We start from the raw sequence: 19,204 nt of genomic DNA on the forward strand, positions 1-19,204 counted from the left end.
TAATCTTAAAGCAAAGTAACCAAAAGTGCATGGACGGTTGAGTTGGACATACTTGACTGGCTGTGATTTTAATCACAGATATGCAGTCTGTTATTTTATTGATCCTGCTGCTGGGAGCTAATTTGTTTATTCTGTGTCATATAGACAAGGTCGCTCTAGAGGGGAATATTTCCCAAACATATTGGACATGCTGATGTGTAAAAAGAAGAAGAAAAAGACAAAGAGGGAATAAATCCACCAGATTCAGAATGGCTTTATTTGCAGTAACTTTGTATATTCAAGGTGGTTAATAGTTGCCAGCTTAATGGGTGGTTTTGTGCTTAATCTATTGACAGATATAAAATAAATTGCATGCATATCTGTTTTCAGTATCTGTGCTCTGGTCAATGTTGATACCTTTGTTATAAAACAGCATAAAAATCCACAAAGCCTTCACATAAAAATCATGTGACCTGCAGACAGTGATGTCACTTCCTCTAGCAGGGAACATGGGGAAGGCAGAAAGGTAAGCCTTGCTTTTTGAGGATAAACCAACAGTGGATTAATCATTTGTCAAACTTGTTATTATGATATTGCAGCAACTTGCTTTAGATTTTTTTTAAAATAACAATGATATGGTGAGTCCATGAAAGTCTTTTTTTAGTCATGCCATGTGGTATCTGGTTGGAGGTTAGGACATGGAGTTAAGACACAATATCAGTCAATTCTATGGAAATTGTCTATCCTGTTCTTCACTGTGTAGGCCATCAACTTTCATCACATTAACATCAAATATTAGATCTAAATTAATGCTTAGCAATTTCTGTTGATTATTTTTAACTAGATTATGATACATTTCTCCTTTTAAAAATTGACCAAAAGATATGATCCTCATTTCCATTCATTTCTGTTGCCATCTTGTGGGTTGATTTGTCCAATGCAGTAAAACATCAAAGTGAGGCTGTTGTTTTCTGTTCATCATTTAAAAGGCAGTAACTTTGGTTTAAGTTTTCCTGAAGGCTTATTTTTTAAAGTCTCCACCTGTTTTTGATTGTATAGAGCCACTTCACTTCCTCTTTCTTAAAAGTCAGTATTGCAATAACTCAAGTACTTCTCCAGTAACCTCCAAATATCAGCTTTGTTGCTTCCTGCATTGTCATTTACTATGTTCCAGTTTGTTTATCTCTCTTTCTTTTGTTTATCTCTAATATATGCAAGAGTTGATCACACCCACGCATGATTCATCAGTTTTCTTGTTTCAATCGGCTATCTGTTACTGTTATTCTGATGCAACTGACAGTTTGCTAAATTCCTCTCCCAACCCATCAACTGTAGCTTGGAATATGGAAAAGTGTATCTTTAAGTATCTTTTTGGATATTTTCCATGTTTTTGACTTTACAAAAGCAAAGACACATTAAAAAAGGTGTAAGGATGGATTAATCGGTTAGTTTGTCTGCTCTAACGAAAGTCAGAATTATTAGCATGTCAGGCTAACTACCTACAGTAGAAATCTACCCAGTTTTAGGCTACTTCTAAGATCAAGAGTTAGCATCATAAGATACATTAGTGTGTGGGTTTACAGCTTAAGTAATGAAAAAAAGGAAATTTAAAAAAGGATGCTGGTCCTAGACACTGTCAGAGTTCAAGTTACTGTTATTGTCTTTATCCTGCTTTTTAATAGATTTGGGGAAGTTTAAACACAGCAACCACAGCCAGCGTTAGCCCACCTGAAATAACGTTACCTTATAACAATAACTGGATAACAGAAGACAGAAAAGTTTCCAGCTTCCAGGTTTACTTCTACAGCATGTGTAGATTCTGCTCAGCTCATAGACTTTACATTGTGATTACATTACTTTTTATATTGTTTTTATTGGCATGAGTTTTTACAAATATTAAACCTTCATGAATCAAAGTTTCATCATAGACACAGTCATTATTAACCTTGCAGTTTGAGATGTCCTGTCAACAGTTTTACGGATATCTCTTTTGTAATACCACATACCATATAATGCTATATAAGGCAAAGGCATGGCAAATTTATTTATGTGGCACATTTCATGCCCAAAGGCAACTCTAAGTGCTTTACAGAATAATTAAGTCAATGTTCATTGTAGCCCAATAACAAAGCATGCCCCAAAGGGCTGAACAAATAGTAATTTCAATTTGGTTTCAATTTCAGTTTGATCTATACAATCCAATAACGCAAATCATAATTAGCCTAAGAGGGCTTTACAACATACCACATCTCTCTGTCCTTGGACCCTCTTGGTTATCGGCCAATTGAGTTGTTTTCATTCGCAGGTTTTAAAACATCTTGCCAAAGGACTGCAGTTGAAAATTAGCCAAATGGCTAACACTGGCACATTTACAGAAATGTTGAATAATGTGTGCTGTCTTTAAAAATAAAATAAATGAAATGAAATGAAATACATCGGCATATTGGATATTGGCAAAATATCCAATATCGTACATCCCTAGTTGACGTCACGCCAGGTTAAATTTTTTGGACAGAGACTCAATCTTGTGTGGATCATGCTATATAATCTGTGCCTGCTATGGTGGTCAAGTGATGCATTAGGACAAACTGGTCATGATAAACAACATAAATCTGTACACCTTGGCAGCACAAGGATTGATACAGACCCCACTGTATTGTGGAGTAAAATAACTTTTTCTCAGTGGGTGCTGGTGTTTTTGATATAACGACTCCAAATCCCTATCGGTAAGGGCTGTCTTTTGGCAAGGTAAAGCCGCGAAAATATTCTAAATATAGCATCCACTTGAACTGATGTTGATTTGATGCTGATGTTGTCTTAAAGTCAATCAGTTGATCCAGAGTTTGCTCATTGTCGTATGATTATACGTATATAACGTGGTGGTTGTCTATCCAGAAGTTATTAGATATAAACATTGTGATTTGGTCTGTAACATAAGGTTAAAGCTAATATGGTAAACTAAAATGTTCTCATCTTAAAATGCATTCAGACAAGTGTAAATGGATGGTGGTCACACAGAGGTGTCGTGTGGAGGGATGACTGCCATTGAACTGAGGTTCTGACCCCGATCTCCTCTCTGGGATGAAGTGTTATATGGCATGCGGAGATGCTTCCTAAACCTTTGCGCTCCAAATATGTAGAACAGTGGGTTCAAGCAGCAGTGTAGGAAAAGAAGTGTGAAAACTATTAACTCTGCATGGTGCAATTCCTCTCTCCATTCATCTGCAATTTTCAGAACACCAAACATCATCAAGACCACGGTAAATTTTCTGATATTGTATGGTGCCAAACAAATGAAAATTATGACAATCATCCCTGAAATCAATCCTGAGGACTGGTGCTGTCTGTTTGTCCTGCACTGTGTGATCCACATGTGGATATAGCAACATGAAATGACAATGAATGGTATGATGAAGAAAGAGACAATCTGCACAATGTCATAATATAACAGCATACTATGTGATGGTGGAGCATGTAAACAAAAAAAATCACCAAATCTGTCTTCTCTGACCATACGACTGACTATTGTCCTAATGTTTATAGCAGCACATCCCAGCCATATCATGCAACTCATGACAACACTTGATTTTTTGGGTGACTGTGCAGACAGATACGAACCATGGACCACAGCAGCATAGCGATACAATGTCATGGTGGTGAGGATCAACACGCAGCTGTTCAACCCCAAGAAAAAGGCCACCGTCATGACTACACAGCCCCAGTTCCCAACGCTACCGCCATGGTGTAAGCTTAGGTAGGCCTCAAAAGGCAGGCGCACAGTGAAGCAAAGGTTAGAAATTGGGAGTTGTAGAAGTAAGATGTCGGATGCGGTCCTCCAAGCTCGTTCCCTCAGAAGAACCCACAGGAGGAAGCAGTTCCCAGGTATGCCAATGCAGAGAATGAGAATCCAGCACACAGGGTAGAAAAGATGAATAGTTGACCTTGTCTCTGAGAAGACTACGGCGTTCTCATAATCATCCATATATTGATAGTAGAAACTGTCGTTGTAGTCGATGTCAAGGGCCATTGTTTACCTGTTGAGGTCTTGTAAAGGGGGTTGCTGTCGCTCTGGTAAAAAAAATGAGGATGTCATGTTCAATACAATGCTGTAGAATCAGAAATAGAGACATCAGTTTCTGTTAAGTTTGCTTTCGACAGGCTTGACCCATCAATCAGTAATGGATGTAACTATCGTGACATGGTCACTTGTTTTTTGGACTGCTGTTTTGAATCCTCCAGTTGCTTGAGTTAGGCATTTCAGCTGTCACTATCTAGGTTTTTTGCAGGCAGAAGTGACTTCATTCAAGCAACAGGCTAAAGCTTTGGAGGAGCAAGCTGTGGATCTGATTTTTTTTCTGCATTGTGGCCTCACACACAGCCTGTCATTCAAGCTGCCTTAGCATTAAATATACATAACTTCATAAAAGGAAAATGTTTGAATTATAAAAGAAATTCACCCCAACAAGTTTTACAAGGGTGAAACTACCCATAGAGAGCAAAACCATTTTTTTTTTTTTGTATCAGGTTGTTAACATGTTTATTTCTGCTGTAAAGAAGGGCATTTTCAGATGGATGTCTGTGGGGATTTATATTAAATATCCTGTAAATGTTGTGCCATTAAAGACACTGTTCATGGAAAAGTTGAATGCGGAACTGAGGATACAAAATAAAAGGTGTGATATTCACTGAAACTTGAGAATATTGAATGAAACAATGTAATATATAATGGTTTTGGTAAACAAAACTAAGGCAATGTTTAACTTAAAAAAAAAGAAGACATCCAAGCCCTAATGTGTTTGAGGAAGTGGAATATCATGTCTCTGCTTCTGCTGCAATTTTGGACTGGTATCAGCAAATTAAATACAGGACAAAATGTTCTTTGTCAATTTGGATAACATGTCTATTTGGTGTTTGTCAATAAAAACTAAGATAACAAGAGAAGATACTGTACAACATTTTGCTATTCAGGATGTACAATTTTATGTAAAAGGTTTCATTTAATAGTCTAAAGTTTTTTACACTTTTCTCAGACTAATGTTTTAATCCATATTCTCAAAATCGGAATCAATATTCTCAAGCTTCATTCCATTTTGTGCATTTCAATCATTTTCATTCCATATCATCAAGGTGTCCAACACAATTATTGTTACATCAATCATTTTCTTAAATAAATAAAAACATTAATGAATATGCCCTGACCTAATCTAAAGAGACGATATGCCAAAGAAACGTTACCTTGGGTGCGCACTATGTGTGCTGTTTGCAGTTCTTCAGAGTAATTGTATTATTTGTGTCTTGTATAGTCAGATGATATACTGCCAGACAGTTCCACTTTCTTTGGGACTTTCAGTAAAAAGTTATCACGCCATGTCACCACATTTGTTTGGAAACAGAAGTGAAAACAACCAATCAAGATTCCATCTTAAATTTATTCAAATGCATTGCAGAGACAGCTGTGTCCACTCACAAAGGCTGAGGAAGTGCAGCAGTGAAAGAATTCACACATATTATACACGCTTATATGTGTGTGTATATTTTTAAACACATATTTATCATTTACTTGGCACATTTATTGAAGACTTACTTAAAATAGACCCCCATCACATTTTAATGAAACATGCAAAACATTGGTAGAATTCAATAAATACAAAATATATAATTTAAAAGCATTTATAGGTGTTTAATTTCCACACCTACTTTAGTTTAGTTTAGTTCCAACATAATGGCAGAGTTTTGTGCAACAAAAGCTACATTCTGAATAACAGAAGTGCTCTTGGTAATGCCACTCGCCCTGTACCTCACCCTGGCCTTCATGCAACATAAAAGATCCAAAAGATGCCGTCGCAGCTTTTGTGAGAGCATGTACAGCAGAGGGTTCATACAGCAGTGAGAAAAAGCAAGTATTTTACAAATATCAAAGGCAATGTTCAGTTGTTTTTTTGCTTCACAGCTTTTTGGTTCATAAAAAGGCTCTATGAAAAGCAAAATATTGAATGGTCCCCAGCAAATGAAGAAGGCTGCAACAATACACAACACCACCACTACAGTCTTGTACCTTCTTCTGTTTGAAGCCTGCAAAACTGTCTTGAGGATGGCAGAGTAGCACAAAACAATGATGGCAAATGGGAGGAAGAAGAGCAGGGACACTTGGAGATAATATCCCAGATTGACATCATAGCCCTCAGAAGTATCCTCACAATTGTAAAGACCATCCCAGTAGTTTACCACCTTTACTTTGATAGCGTCACTCACAGATGCAGCAATACCGATGATCCAGGCCACTGCACAGGCAACGATTGCACATCTCTGCCTCCTTAAACGGTTGCTTGGCCAGTTATGCAGCACAACTGTTACGAAACGATCTACAGTCATGGCAGTTAGTAGAACGATGCTACTGTATAAACCGATGATGTATAGCGCAGTCAAAAGTTTGCAGGCAAACTCCCCGAAGATCCAGTGGTGCAGTTTAAGGACGGCCCAGAATGGAAGTGTGACAGTGAAGAGCAAATCGGAGCAGGCCAGGTTCAGGACAAACAGATTTGTGACATTTTTAAGGTTCTCGTAGATGGCAAGAACACATAAAAGAAGACAGTTGCCTGTGATACTGAGGACAAAGATAAAAATGAAGATGACACCACTGATGGTGTCGAAGCTAAACGTCTCCTCACAAAGAAGCTCCTTATCATCACTACTGATGCTCACACCTCCATCACTCAGTGTTGACGCCATTGTAGGTTTTTCTGGGAAACATGAGCACAAAACTAAAATTGGCAAAATGTAATTAAACCCACAGTTCAGAAGACTTTTTTTTCTTGCATGCCTCAATCACCCAAAAACAGAGAAAATTCTTGGTGAATCTGAATAAAAGAAAGCTATGTTTAACAACAGAAAAACATCATTAAAACATCTATCTCCAAACTCTCACACAATGTGTGCAGTATAATCCAACTATCATCTACCCAGTCATATGCTTGGTATTTCTCAAACACAATAGACTTTAGCTAAAGCCTAACAAATTAAAACACTTTTGGCATAGAGGAGAAGTGTACATGTGGGCTTGACTTGCTGTGTTCAAGCACATGCAGCTGCCCAGGTATGAAACTTGAATGTGCATTAATTGGTAAAGTTTTAGCAAAATGCATGCGTTTAGCAATTCATTAAGAATTATCTTTTTTGGATTCTTCATTCACCGTGGAGCCATGCAAGAAAATACATGAATTTAAAGTAACATGGGGTGAGTAACTGATATAAAAATTATCATTTGGTGAGTGAAGTATTTTTTAAAGACTAACAGATGTTTACAAACATTTTGTATTTGTAATAAGAAAAAAAAATTATATGGATAAAAAACTGAGCAGGTCGTCCTAAATTATGAGGAGCAATTGCAGTTTATCTAATGCAACTTACCCTGAACGGCCTCTGTCACGTCTTGTGCTGAATTGCACTGCTGAGAAAAATGGATGGTATAGAAAGGCAAATTCATAGTTCCTCTTTTTGTTTCATACTCAGTCAAAGATGCTGCAACAGTATTTCACTCTAAGCATAAAGTTTGAATTCCCGTAACAACTAGAACTGCTTTGATAAAATTACCTAGAAACAACAGTGATGTTTATTTAAAACAGAGACACTCCAGAGCTTAATTCATCTTCATTTTATTGTAAAGCATAGAATAATGATACAATCATATGGAAAAAATAAACAATATAACATGATTAAAAGCAAAAAAACCTTTGTTCAAAAAGAAAAAAAAAAATCATCTCGATTGAATCATTCCTGAAAAAATGTTAAAGGTTAAAATTTACAATGATTGATCTAAATAATTGATGTGAAAACATCAAATAAAATGCAGTTAATCAAAGTGAACCACAAATAATCTCTAACACAATGTATAATCAAATTATCAACATGCATTTAAAATCTTATACATACTAACCAGCCTGTTCTCATTCTGAGGGCATCAAATAAAGCAACCTGGTCAGTGGTTCTTGACTTCTCTAACCAACATACAAGCCTTTCACCAGCTCCAGCATACACAAACAGGACCTTAACCCAGCATTTGTTTCCTGTGTGAAAAACATAGACTGTAACAATAATGGATGTGGCTACCGCTACATCATCCACTGGTTTGTAGACTCCTTTTTTTGAAGCCTCGGGTTTGGCATTATGCCTGTCACCATCTTGATGTTTTGGAGCTGAGTTTGACCATATTTGATTGAGAGGCTGGTGCTAGGGAGGAGAGTGGATCTGACTGAGAACCTGGGGACACTATCGGCTGATAGCCTGGTGGGCATATTAACATGTGGGTGTATTGGGATGGACTCACTTCCGGAGCCAGCCTCAGGTGAAGAACTGCAGTTTTTGGCATTCTTTAGCTCTTCAAAGGCAATTTGGGACCAAAGACAATTACTTTATAGTTCTAGGACTCTAGTTCTAAGAATCCCCCTGTTTATTGTGTACACACCGCAAAACAAACTGTTATAGATCTTTAAAGGCTGTTTTAATGGACTTCTTATGGCTCTTATCTTAGAGTAGTTACTCTCCCAGCACATGAGGATCCATGAGTAATGCAACTCAGCTTGCACTGGATGTCAACCCAATGTCAGAAAGATGTTGGATTTTTACTTTGGTCAGGTGTTATAATTTGGTTGAAATGAAAATCGAGTGGATGATACATTAAATGTCTTACAATATTAGAACTTTACTTTGTTGGGTTTTGGTCTCCATAACACCATTTTAAAAAAAAAAAACTCATTTGCCTTGTAAACAAGAGACAATAGAAAACACAGACAACAGCTCAAAATGCAAAAAAGCAAGAAAACACAGAAAATTAGGGCAGACAGTGAAGTTCAGTCTTTACTGATTGTATTTGCGATGTGGTTGATTATGACTTGACACTGCTATACAAAACCACTGACCAACTTTCATTCCATCATTTCAGTGTTTCTATTAGCGGTGCAAATTCAAACAGTCCTTAAATCCCTTCTCAGGAGGAGCTTCCCAGTGGGCAGGCCCTCTCTAGGAGTCCCTCCAGAACTCATTGGTCCCGAAAACGCCTCAATTCAACTACATCGAGAAATCTTCACCACTTGTTATTGATGTGATTGTGAGTCGGCTATGTCTACTGCGGATGCTGCTGTTTGTATTGCTGCTGCTACTACACCAGCTCTTAAGCATTTTCTTCAAGTGGTTTTTGAATTTGACCCCCACAAATACATAAAACACGGGATTAAGGCAGCAGTGTGAAAAGGCAAAAAGTTGGCCAATGTACACGGCGTAATCCAATGGCTCTGATGCATCACAGAGTCTAGCCACCGTCTTTGAGTCAGCAACTGGTTTGGCCCACAAATACATTGACTTCAGAAATATCACTACGTTGTAAGGTGCCCAGCCAACAAAGAAAACAACCATGAGGGTAAAAATTAATTTTAAAGTTTTGCTCCTTCGTCTTTGGGTGGTAGGACGCAGCAATCGGCACATGATCTGAGAATAGCAAAAAATAAATACTAATGAACTCACTAAGAAGAGGATGTTTTGCTGGTAGATTCCCCATAAGCTCCAGTAAGAACTTGCATATCCACAGTACTCCTGGTCCTTTTGGGTGAAGATGAAGGCTGGACTGGCGACCAATATGCTCACTGCCCAAAGGATCACACACACTATGACACTGTAGGAACCTGTGGTGGACACAATGTCAGACAGAGGATTCATGACAGCAACGTAACGGTGAGCAGTCATCAAGATGAGGAGGATGCCACTGCTGTAGAAGCCAACGTAGAAGACAAAGTTGACTATTTTGCATGCAGCTTCGCCTAAAGTCCATCCATACACGTGGTAGTAGGCCCAGAAGGGCAGACCAGTGGTGAAGAGGAGATCTGATATAGCCAGATTCAGGATGAAAGCATTGCTAAGGGATTTGATATTTTCATACTTGGCCAGAATCACAATGACCAGGATGTTGCCAAAGAGACTGAGGATGACCACAATGGAGAAAAACACTGAAGTGAAGATTGCCCCAAAGTGCCTGATGTTTGTTTTGTTGCACATTTCATCTTCGTAGTCATACGTATAGTTTAAGTCCAAAGCATAGTCGTAAAGTTCTTCTGTGGTGATGTCAAAGGGTGAGCCAGTCGGTTCCATCATCCCTACAGCAAGAACAGAGAGCCTTAATTTGAAAAATGCTTTGTTAGAGGCGTAAATCAAATTACACAGACTTCATGAGCAACCCATTCTCACTCACTTTGTAAGTTATTTTAGCATCAGCCCAAAGAGAGAACTTTTGCAGCAATATGATATTCAGCAGTAGTTTGTAAAGACAACATAAAGAGCTGTAGAGTCCCTGTAGGGAGGGGAGGTAGATGGGTCCAATAAACTGGGACTTTCATCTGGGAGCCTGCTCTTCACTTCACATGTGAATATTAAACCAAGCCATGGTGTTTTTTTTGTAAAACCTCAACACCCGATTTTTGTTGCACAAAGAAATACAAGTAAAAACAAAGTTTTATACATGTTGCAGGTGTATTTTGAAAAAGACTGAATGCATGTAATGAGCAAAAACGTAACTTTTTTTGTCAACATGTAAGCGTAAATTGACATGCTGCCCTAGAACACCAGCAATAGCTGCAGGGGGGATACCTAGTGCATCATATTTAGAGGTTAAATTCAACTGAGGAGGCACTGGTATTTGACGAGTTAGGATAAGAAAAATTTATAATGGAAAAGTGATGATAACATTATAAAAAAAATAAGTAATAGATTTCTCTCAAAGCTTATCAGGTAATACTATGATAAAAATACATTATCATTCTCTTGAAACCTAACTACATTTTGTTTTAAACATGGTTATTTTATAGAATATCTCATAGGGTCACTTGATTCAAAAAGCATATTTTCTCATTTACTTCTAGTGGCAATATGCCACATAGCATTTTGATTTTATTTGATTGGACTTTGAAATATTGATCTCTCAGGTTTATTTCTTCAGCTAGTGTGAGTCATGTGGTCGGACTGAGTGGGTGAAACTGCTTCTAATGAGACCATTCAGATGACACTCAGACACAGAAATCTTGAAATGTACTATCAGAGCAACTTTTTTTTTAAGCTGAGAAGCATCTGTCTGCACTCAGAAACTGCAAAAATGATATTTAACTTGTCAATTTGTGGCTTCACACCCTTTCACTTCACTGTAGAAGCAATGTTAAAAATGTCTCTATTCACACTTCCTTTTTATAAATATGTTTATATTACTCTATAATTTATTTTGACTTAATTATTGTTGTAATTGTTCAATGCAGGGGCCCCTTGCCTCCTTGAGGCCCACTGAAATAATTAAATTGTTTTGACCTTGGCATAAAATTAAGATTCAAATGCTCGAGGTAAGCAGCCGCTCAAAGGACTTTTGAGGAATTTTAAACAATTCAACTGCAAGACCAATACTATCCGCATGTCTACCACTAGAGGAAAGTGAGAAGGTCATAAACTTTTTTAAATTGATTTAACTGGGGGTTTAAGGCGGCTCAGTGGATAAAGCAGGTGCCCCATAAAAAAAGGTTGTGTCTTTGCCGCAGCGGCCGCATGTTCGATTCTGGCTTGCAGCCCTTTGCTGCATGTCTTCCCCCTTCTCTCCCCCCTTCACACTAGCAATCTCCTGTCCTATCTAATAAAAAAATGATCTTTAAAAAATTGGTTGAACTGAGCATTCAAGTGTTTCTTTCCCTGTTTCAAAGCTACATTGTTAAAATAAGGAGACACAACATAAATTCTCTAATTTCTATCTTTTTTATTACACTGGCTGGATGCATTGGAAAAAAAGACAAATACTTCAATAAAAAAAACTTTTACAAAATACAAAACATTGCAATTTTTAACTTCAGCTTCTTTAGCCCTTACAAATCCCCACTTTAACAGATCATATGTAAACATATACTGTACCTGCACAGACGCTGTTCACACACCAGAGTTCTCAATGCAAATATCACTGGAACTGGAATTGCTCCTTGTAACGACCTTGTAACGTCCTGTAACGACCACGAAAGGTGAACAGAAATCAGTGATATTTTTCAGATCTCCAGCACAAATGACGTATGCAGGCAACTTAGTTTCAATCACACATGTGACAACATATGTTCCGTTTAACCTAAATTGTTAATACCTTTTTTTGGTGGCCATTACACTTCTGTGGCAAGTGTTTTGGAACAAGAAAAACAGTTCAGAAAAATTATTATTATTATTTCTCTCTTGCTTTACTTTTTGGGTTCTTTTGCTATTGTCATTAGCAAAGGCAGGTTTTTTTTTTTTTTTTGATCAGCTCTGGTTTGGCTGGCTGGAGAGTCTTGAATATTCAGGATAATTTTGTTGTTTTTATTTTTATTTTGTTGTTGGTGTTTTTGTTCTCATTTTGATTTTTCCATTCCATTTACTCCAACTCTTTATTTATTTGTTTCCTACTTAAGTTATTTTAGTTGAATATTCAACTAGCTCTCTTTTAGTTATTTATGAGAACTAAATAAAGCATTATTCATGAAAAATAAAACAATTAAATGAAAATAAAGATATTGAATAAATAAATAAATTATACACGTTAATCGTCTATAGTAATACATTTAAAAATAAAAAAAGTAATTGCAAAAGTATTGTATTGTATTTTGAATGGTGCTATAGAAATAAAGTTAGGAATACTAAATGATTAATTACTTGAGGAATCTTGCCAAAATGTCTTTAAAACAGCCCCATCTAATTTTGTATTCATCTTAGTTTTGGATAAAATAAAACAAATGATGTTATGAATAATTATTTTTCAATTACATTTCATAAAATATTCTGTTTAGCGCAAAACACGTCTGTTTTATTTACCCTCTGTCCCTCAACCAAACTAGGACGGCTCTCCGCTGTAGCAGCCGGCTATTTATCCGTTGGGCCTGTCAATCATCCACAGTGCCCGCCCCCCACGGTAGCAAGTTTCTGCTGTATCACCTATAAACTGGACACTGGAGAAATTTACACACCAAGTACGTTTATTGTTTAACAGTTTATTTATTGTTGAGCTGTTTAGCATCATTTACAACCAAACTGCGGCGGTTTTAAATATAAATGTACGTTAAATACGACCAGGAAATGAGGAGCTGAGAACAGGTGCATGTAGGATAGCGCTCGCCAGCTTTTACAAATCGATGTTTATGTCGCGGTTTGTTGCATTTTGAAGCCGTTTGAAAGTGATTTAAGTCAACTTTGCTGGTTTATAATGTCGACGGGGTGTTACAGGAGACGTGTCTTGTGTGAGTGGGGTCTGATAAGGACACTGTCGCTACAAACAGTGATACGCTTTCACCTGTCGTCATGATGTGCATGTTGTAGCTCCTCTGACTGACTGTCGGCACATTTCTGCTAACTTTACTGAACTACTGCGCTTTCTTCATGTTCACAGATTCATGGAGATGCTCTGGGATATTTAAATTGTGTCACATGTTAAGCACATCTTGTGTTGGGCACAATTTAACAGTTTATTAAAGAGACTTTACAGCAGGGGAAACTAATTTAGGACAGTACTATTTTTATGTTTACCTCCTGGTGGAAGCAGCTTTGGTATATTTTTGCAGTCACATAATCTGCAGTACTCATTTTTAAGGCAAGGTAAATTATTTAAAATTCAAGGATAATATGAACATTGTTTTTCTATCATGAGAACAAGTCTGGAATATCTACAAATAATCCTAATCTCTTTATTTTTAACATTACTTGCAGATTTTCCTGACTACACTGCCCTTTCCCCACAATGGCCTCCTCCTCATCAGTTGGAGATAATCAACTGCAAAGGATAATCAGAGATCTGCATGGTAAATAAGCTGTTCACACCTACAATAAACGCCACCGCTTGCACACACAGTCTCTACAGTTGTGTACCATGCAGAATGCTTTTGAATGTGTACTTTTTGACATATGCGAGGAGTTATCAAGTCAAAGAAAGAAAAAAAGAATAGTAGAATATGCATACAGTATCTTGATAAAGATACATCAGATAGATTAATTATATCATGAATTAGTCACAGATTTTCATTCGCAAGTATTTTGTATGTGATGAAAATCAATGACTGGTAGAAAGTTTGCAAAAATATTGTTGGAGCATAAAGCAGTGTGCATATTCTAAAATGTTTTTCCTTCTGTATGAACACAAGAACAAGGCTTCATGCCGTTATGAGATATTAATCTCTGCAAGTCCTCATGCGTTTAATGATTGAGTCTGTTTGAGTATGTGTATCAGTCCATCTGAAAGTAATCTTGCAAATTACTGGACTAATTGATCTAATCTTTTGTGTGCACATTAATGATTGTATGCTTAAGGATCTCTTGTGGTTACGATGAGTCACAGTTGTTGGCAAACCTGTTTTATTGGCTGTTTTATACCGTAATTAACTTCTGACTCCATACTCCTCTTAGTTTTATGGAAAGCCTCTTGGCTAAAAACATAAAGCCATACTTTGATTGTTGTTGGCAAAATTTTGGCCTTCTTGGTGGCTCGAAAACTGACATCAAGTGCACTTTTCTAGTTGTGTACATGTTAACAATGCTGTTATTGTCTTGTTTAGATGCCGTGTTAGAGTTGAGTAAAGAACACAAGGAGTGCGGTGAACCCATAACTGATGACAGCGCTAACCTGCACAAGTTCTTCTATAAACTGGAATACCTGCTACAGGTATGGTGTCAAATTAGCAACTAATACTTTAGTACAACAAAACGTCATTTAATTTTATTTATGTAGGTTTTGTCAAGATGATGATTTTTGTTTTAAGAGCTAACTCCCAAAAACAGGGGTTTGCAACTTGGTCGTAAAGTTCTCCAAAGGTGTTTTTGAGGTTGTAAAAATTTAGAAAATTAAAAGAATTTTTTTTTTACTTTTTTTGTGCTAGATATATTCTGTCTCTTCTCAAATTATTGCTTTTTCTTCTGAAGTACCTGTGAGTTTTGCCTTTTATGGCTCCAGTAAACCATTAAGATGTAACACTGTGAATAGAACTTTTTGTTTGCACCTCAAATATGTGCGACCTATGACAAGAGGGTTGTCAGCAAGCATTATATTTCGCTGCAGTATAAAGGGTCAGTCACTTAAAAAAGTTTGGAATCAGAGCATGAAACCAGTGATTTCCAACCTTTCTGGGATATGGACCCTTGAAAAGAAGCTCTCATGACTGCTCATCACAGGCTGCAGATATCAACAAGTTGTGAGCAATTCCACCAAAGAGTGATTATTTTTCTTCAAACCTCTTTTTACCAGTGGTTCCAAACTGGTCCAGTTACAGTGTTCATATGGCTCCTTAGTCATTAGTTCAAGGTCCACACATGAGATTAAATACTACATATTCCTTTTTATCTACAAAATGGAAGCACCATGTTGGCTTAGAAGACAAAGAAATGTAACATATTGCAAAAATAAACAGAAATACTCACTTAAAAATAAAAGCTCTGTGCCAGATATGCACTGCACCTCAAAATAAAGTGTGTTTTTTACAAACTTGACACCTTTACGGGTCAGTAGCATTCATTCAGAGTGACCCATACGACCCTCTTTTGGACCACGACCAACCAGTTGGAAACTATAAGGACCATAAAAGATGAAAAAATACAGAAGTATAAAAAATATTTTCCTTCCAGTCCTATCAATTAACTTGTAACCCATCAAAGAAATATCATGACCCTTTGGAGGAGTCTAGATTCCTCAGATTGGGAACCGCAGCTCTATAAAAATAACTGTGAAACAAGGAGGACATTCATAGGAATTACAGTAATTTCACACAGCAGTGTCTGACAAACCTGTTGTTGTACACTCCTCATTGCTGAGGACTTTGTCAGGTGATGCAGTAATGAGCTGATGTGTGTTTCTTAGTTTGACCAGAAAGAGAAGACAACCTTTCTTGGCCAGAGGAAAGACTACTGGGATTACTTCTGCGACTGCCTGATTAAGATCAAGGGAGCTAACGATGGCATCCGTTTTGTAAAGTCCATCCCCGAGGTAATCCTCCTCTGCAACACCCACACACACACACAATCACAGTGCCATGTCGTGCAATTCACGCAGACACACAAATACTTAGTGACTGTATAACCATGTAACTAATCCTCTGGTGACTCAAGAACAGTAAGACTCAGCGCTGCTAATTCACTTGCTGCCTTACACCTGTTTCTTCCCCACCTTCTATCCTGGGAATCCACAGTGGTGAGCTTCACACTGAAATAACTGTAGATGAATTAGTCAAAGCTTGTGCTATATTTAATTTTTTGCTTGCTTTACCTTCTATTGATCTTATATGAAGTTTTTGTGCTTAAACACTTCAAATAGTATTTTAAAGACTTATTTACAAATGAAATGTTTTCTACAGTTTTTGCCTTATGGGGTATAGGAATATACTAGCCATGTCATCTCTAACAATTAGCAATTATTTTCAGTGAAAATGCTGATTATTTACTCAACTAATTGAGTAAAATTGTATCACAATTACCTTAACTTCGTAGTTGAGCGTTTCAGATTGTTAGTTTTGTCTGACCAGCAGTCCAGAACCAAAAGGTATTCAGTTTACTGTCATATATGACTAGAACAAGCATGTTTTGTCTTTTTACTTAAAAGAAAAACAAAATTTGTGTCAATTTGTTCTCTGTCAATCACCTTATCATATAGGTCAGTGTGCTTTTTCCTTAACAGACTGCTTTTCTATCATTGAGTAAACTGACAATCCCTGATTAAGAGACATACTTTATTAATAGTTCATATTATATCCAGTGCATAACAATAACAGTACAGAACAACTGAAACTGTTCAGTTAACCAAAATAGTGAATACAATTTGTGTAAAACAAGAAAATTAGATTAATTTTGAGCAGATTATTTCCTGTGACTATGGTGTGTTTTTCTGTTAATTGTGGGACATTTTTATAAAATTCTCTGTGTGTAATATATAATATTTTATAATATTTTTAACATTCTTTTATACTTGGGCTTTATTTTTTGACGAATGTAGTGTTTTCTTCTCCCTGATGATTTGCCATTAGTCTCTAGTAATGATCTCAACTGTAATAATAACAAATTAATATAGTTTTCTTCACAGAAATTAATTCAAGGCCTACTGTATTAAAAAAGATAAAAATTTTAAAAAATCTTAAAGTTAAGAAGGCCCCCCGAGAAACTAGGAACTAGTGATGTAACTGACTATTGTTTTCAGCTTTACTCTCTAAAAACAGAAGATCAGATCTATTGTTATCTTTTCAAAAAGGAAAATATGATGTGTTGAGACTGTGATGATTTTTTTCTATCCTTTTGTTATTGCTGCTTTTCTGGATATGACAGTCCCATCACTTTAAAAACTGTTTTTTTTTTATTTCTGATATTGATATTTAATATTGAATATTAAAATTGAATTAGAATAAACATCCAACATACTATATTGAAAAGGGGTTGATATTGTGGTACAAGTGATTGACACATTTAGATGCCTTGTTTTGTCCAACCAGTAGTCCAAAACTAGGGGGGAAAAATCTGAAAATCTTCATATATGGAAAGCTTAAAATGTTTTAACATTTTTAACAGAACCAAAACAATTAATAAATTCTGAAAAATTGTTGCCAATTAATGTACTTTTCATCAACCATTCAATTATTTGAATGATCATTTGGCCATTATACCATTCTTTAGGAAAAACCCAGTCATTATTATGCTGTGAGCTACTGAGAAAGCCCTGCTTTATAAGCATAGTAAGACTGCACATCTCATTTTATCCTAACTGAAGCTCATTCATTCGCAAAATACGTCTGTAAAGTTTTCTCTGGGGTTCACAGCAGTCAGTATTTCATTCCTTTAAAAGTCACAGAGTTTAGTCTGTACCAGCCGAACGCTAATTACTTATTAGAAACCTTTGGTACTTTTACTCTTCTTTCACTCTTCTTGTCTCTTGTCGGTCAGTGTCTGACGTAAATCAGTCTCCAGCTGGTGTCCTTCTGGTAGATCTGTGGCTCTGTTGTCTTACTTAAATCCCTCCATCTGCTAATGTATTGGAGAGTCTGGATGTACTGACAGATACTGTAAATTAGTGTCTATGCAGTGAATTTCATTAAACTTAGACATCCTTAAATGTTCTGACACATTTTAACAGAACACAGTTTCACATAGGGCTTGAGCTGTCATTAGTCAGTTATTTTGATCAACAAAAAAAATAAAACACAACAATTTTGATTTTGTTTGAGTCATTTTGTAAAGCGAAAAATCTGCATTCTGTTATACATCACTGTAAGCCAAATATCTGTGATTTTTGGACTGTTTGTTTGGAAAAAATCAAGCTATTGATAGGGGTATGATTGCTAATTGTGTGTGAAAGGTTTTTGGAACTTTGCTTTTGTATGTTTTTTGTTTGTTTCTGTTTTGTATAACTTAAACCAAGTAATGTAAAACGGACAAGTATAATTAGCCTGAGCTTCAGCCTACACCTTTTCCAATATTTTTTGTTTTTGTTTTTTTCCTTTTAATTTAATACCTTATGTTATTTTTAAATTTTTGTGCCTTTTTTTAAAGAAAAAAAGGTAAATAAGGACCAAAAAAATTAGTACTACTACTACATTTAAAGACTTTTTATTGTACTGCGGGAAAAGAGTTTTTGCTCTTTTCTGTTATTTTATAGACTAAATAGTATCAACAAAAAGAGATATTAGTGGACAGACTAATCAATAATGAAAATAATCATTATTTGCAAATGTATTAAGAGACTAGTCCTTTAATGTCCTGCAACTGTGACTGTTGTCACATTTAAACTTCCTCTTAAATAGCTTAGCCTGTATGACGCTGAATAAGCTGTAAAAGACAGATTTCCTATGGTCATGGAAAACCTGGAACAGATATGGAATTCTACAAGCTTGTTTTCCAGCCCTGGAAAGGTCATAAAATTAGTAAAATCCTTAAAAAGTTTCGGAAAAGTCATGGAATTTCTTTGCGTTTAATAATGAAATTGTTACAGTGCTCCTCGATGTGTGACTTTCCATGTCATGTAAAATAACAGCACTTTTCATTTCAGTAGCTGTTGACGTACTGAAGTTCTAATATGTGTCGATGTTTGATATGTTTTCTTTACCATTACATACGTTTCTCTGCTTTTTTTTCCTGTTATATCCCTCCCTCTATGTATTCCAGCTAGATGGAACAATGTTTTAACAGTTTTTTAATCTGATTAGTTGGAAGTTGTATTAAACATTTTTTC

At 36.3% G+C, this 19,204-nt stretch overlaps 4 protein-coding genes across 4 annotated transcripts in view; 1 reads left to right on the forward strand and 3 right to left on the reverse strand.

The window, feature by feature from the left end:
• Window positions 1–1,832: 1,832 nt before the first annotated feature.
• On the reverse strand, window positions 1,833–5,352 carry LOC121950895 (chemokine XC receptor 1-like). Its single transcript, XM_042496983.1, has 2 exons — window positions 5,215–5,352; window positions 1,833–4,047 (listed from the first exon to the last, which is right to left on the reverse strand). Exon 2 carries the CDS (start codon window positions 4,004–4,006, stop codon window positions 2,990–2,992), a length of 1,017 nt encoding a protein of 338 aa, XP_042352917.1. The 5' UTR covers window positions 4,007–4,047; window positions 5,215–5,352; the 3' UTR covers window positions 1,833–2,989.
• Window positions 5,353–5,404: 52 nt separating this feature from the next.
• LOC121951921 (chemokine XC receptor 1-like) lies at window positions 5,405–7,417 on the reverse strand. Its single transcript, XM_042498415.1, has 2 exons — window positions 7,387–7,417; window positions 5,405–6,719 (listed from the first exon to the last, which is right to left on the reverse strand). Exon 2 carries the CDS (start codon window positions 6,706–6,708, stop codon window positions 5,683–5,685), a length of 1,026 nt encoding a protein of 341 aa, XP_042354349.1. The 5' UTR covers window positions 6,709–6,719; window positions 7,387–7,417; the 3' UTR covers window positions 5,405–5,682.
• Window positions 7,418–7,833: 416 nt separating this feature from the next.
• LOC121951612 (chemokine XC receptor 1-like) lies at window positions 7,834–11,994 on the reverse strand. The gene is made up of 2 exons (XM_042497998.1): window positions 11,908–11,994; window positions 7,834–10,121 (listed from the first exon to the last, which is right to left on the reverse strand). Exon 2 carries the CDS (start codon window positions 10,117–10,119, stop codon window positions 9,043–9,045), a length of 1,077 nt encoding a protein of 358 aa, XP_042353932.1. The 5' UTR covers window positions 10,120–10,121; window positions 11,908–11,994; the 3' UTR covers window positions 7,834–9,042.
• Window positions 11,995–12,921: 927 nt separating this feature from the next.
• The window catches only part of LOC121951227 (FYVE and coiled-coil domain-containing protein 1-like), a 29,282-nt gene continuing 22,999 nt past the window's right edge, over window positions 12,922–19,204 (forward strand). The window contains exons 1-5 of the mRNA XM_042497482.1: window positions 12,922–12,983; window positions 13,717–13,808; window positions 14,559–14,665; window positions 15,854–15,979; window positions 18,526–18,533. Coding sequence (XP_042353416.1) covers window positions 13,748–13,808; window positions 14,559–14,665; window positions 15,854–15,979; window positions 18,526–18,533 — 302 coding nt within the window. The 5' untranslated portion in view covers window positions 12,922–12,983; window positions 13,717–13,747. The remainder of the gene's footprint in view (window positions 12,984–13,716; window positions 13,809–14,558; window positions 14,666–15,853; window positions 15,980–18,525; window positions 18,534–19,204) is intronic.

Source organism: Plectropomus leopardus, chromosome 12 (assembly GCF_008729295.1).
Source record: "Plectropomus leopardus isolate mb chromosome 12, YSFRI_Pleo_2.0, whole genome shotgun sequence".
Lineage (NCBI taxonomy): Eukaryota > Metazoa > Chordata > Actinopteri > Perciformes > Serranidae > Plectropomus > Plectropomus leopardus.

Excerpts from the sequence above, each read along its gene's own strand:
- LOC121950895 (XM_042496983.1), bottom strand. The coding sequence starts at position 4,006 with ATGGCCCTTGACATCGACTACAACGACAGTTTCTACTATCAATATATG.
- LOC121951921 (XM_042498415.1), bottom strand. The coding sequence starts at position 6,708 with ATGGCGTCAACACTGAGTGATGGAGGTGTGAGCATCAGTAGTGATGAT.
- LOC121951612 (XM_042497998.1), bottom strand. The coding sequence starts at position 10,119 with ATGATGGAACCGACTGGCTCACCCTTTGACATCACCACAGAAGAACTT.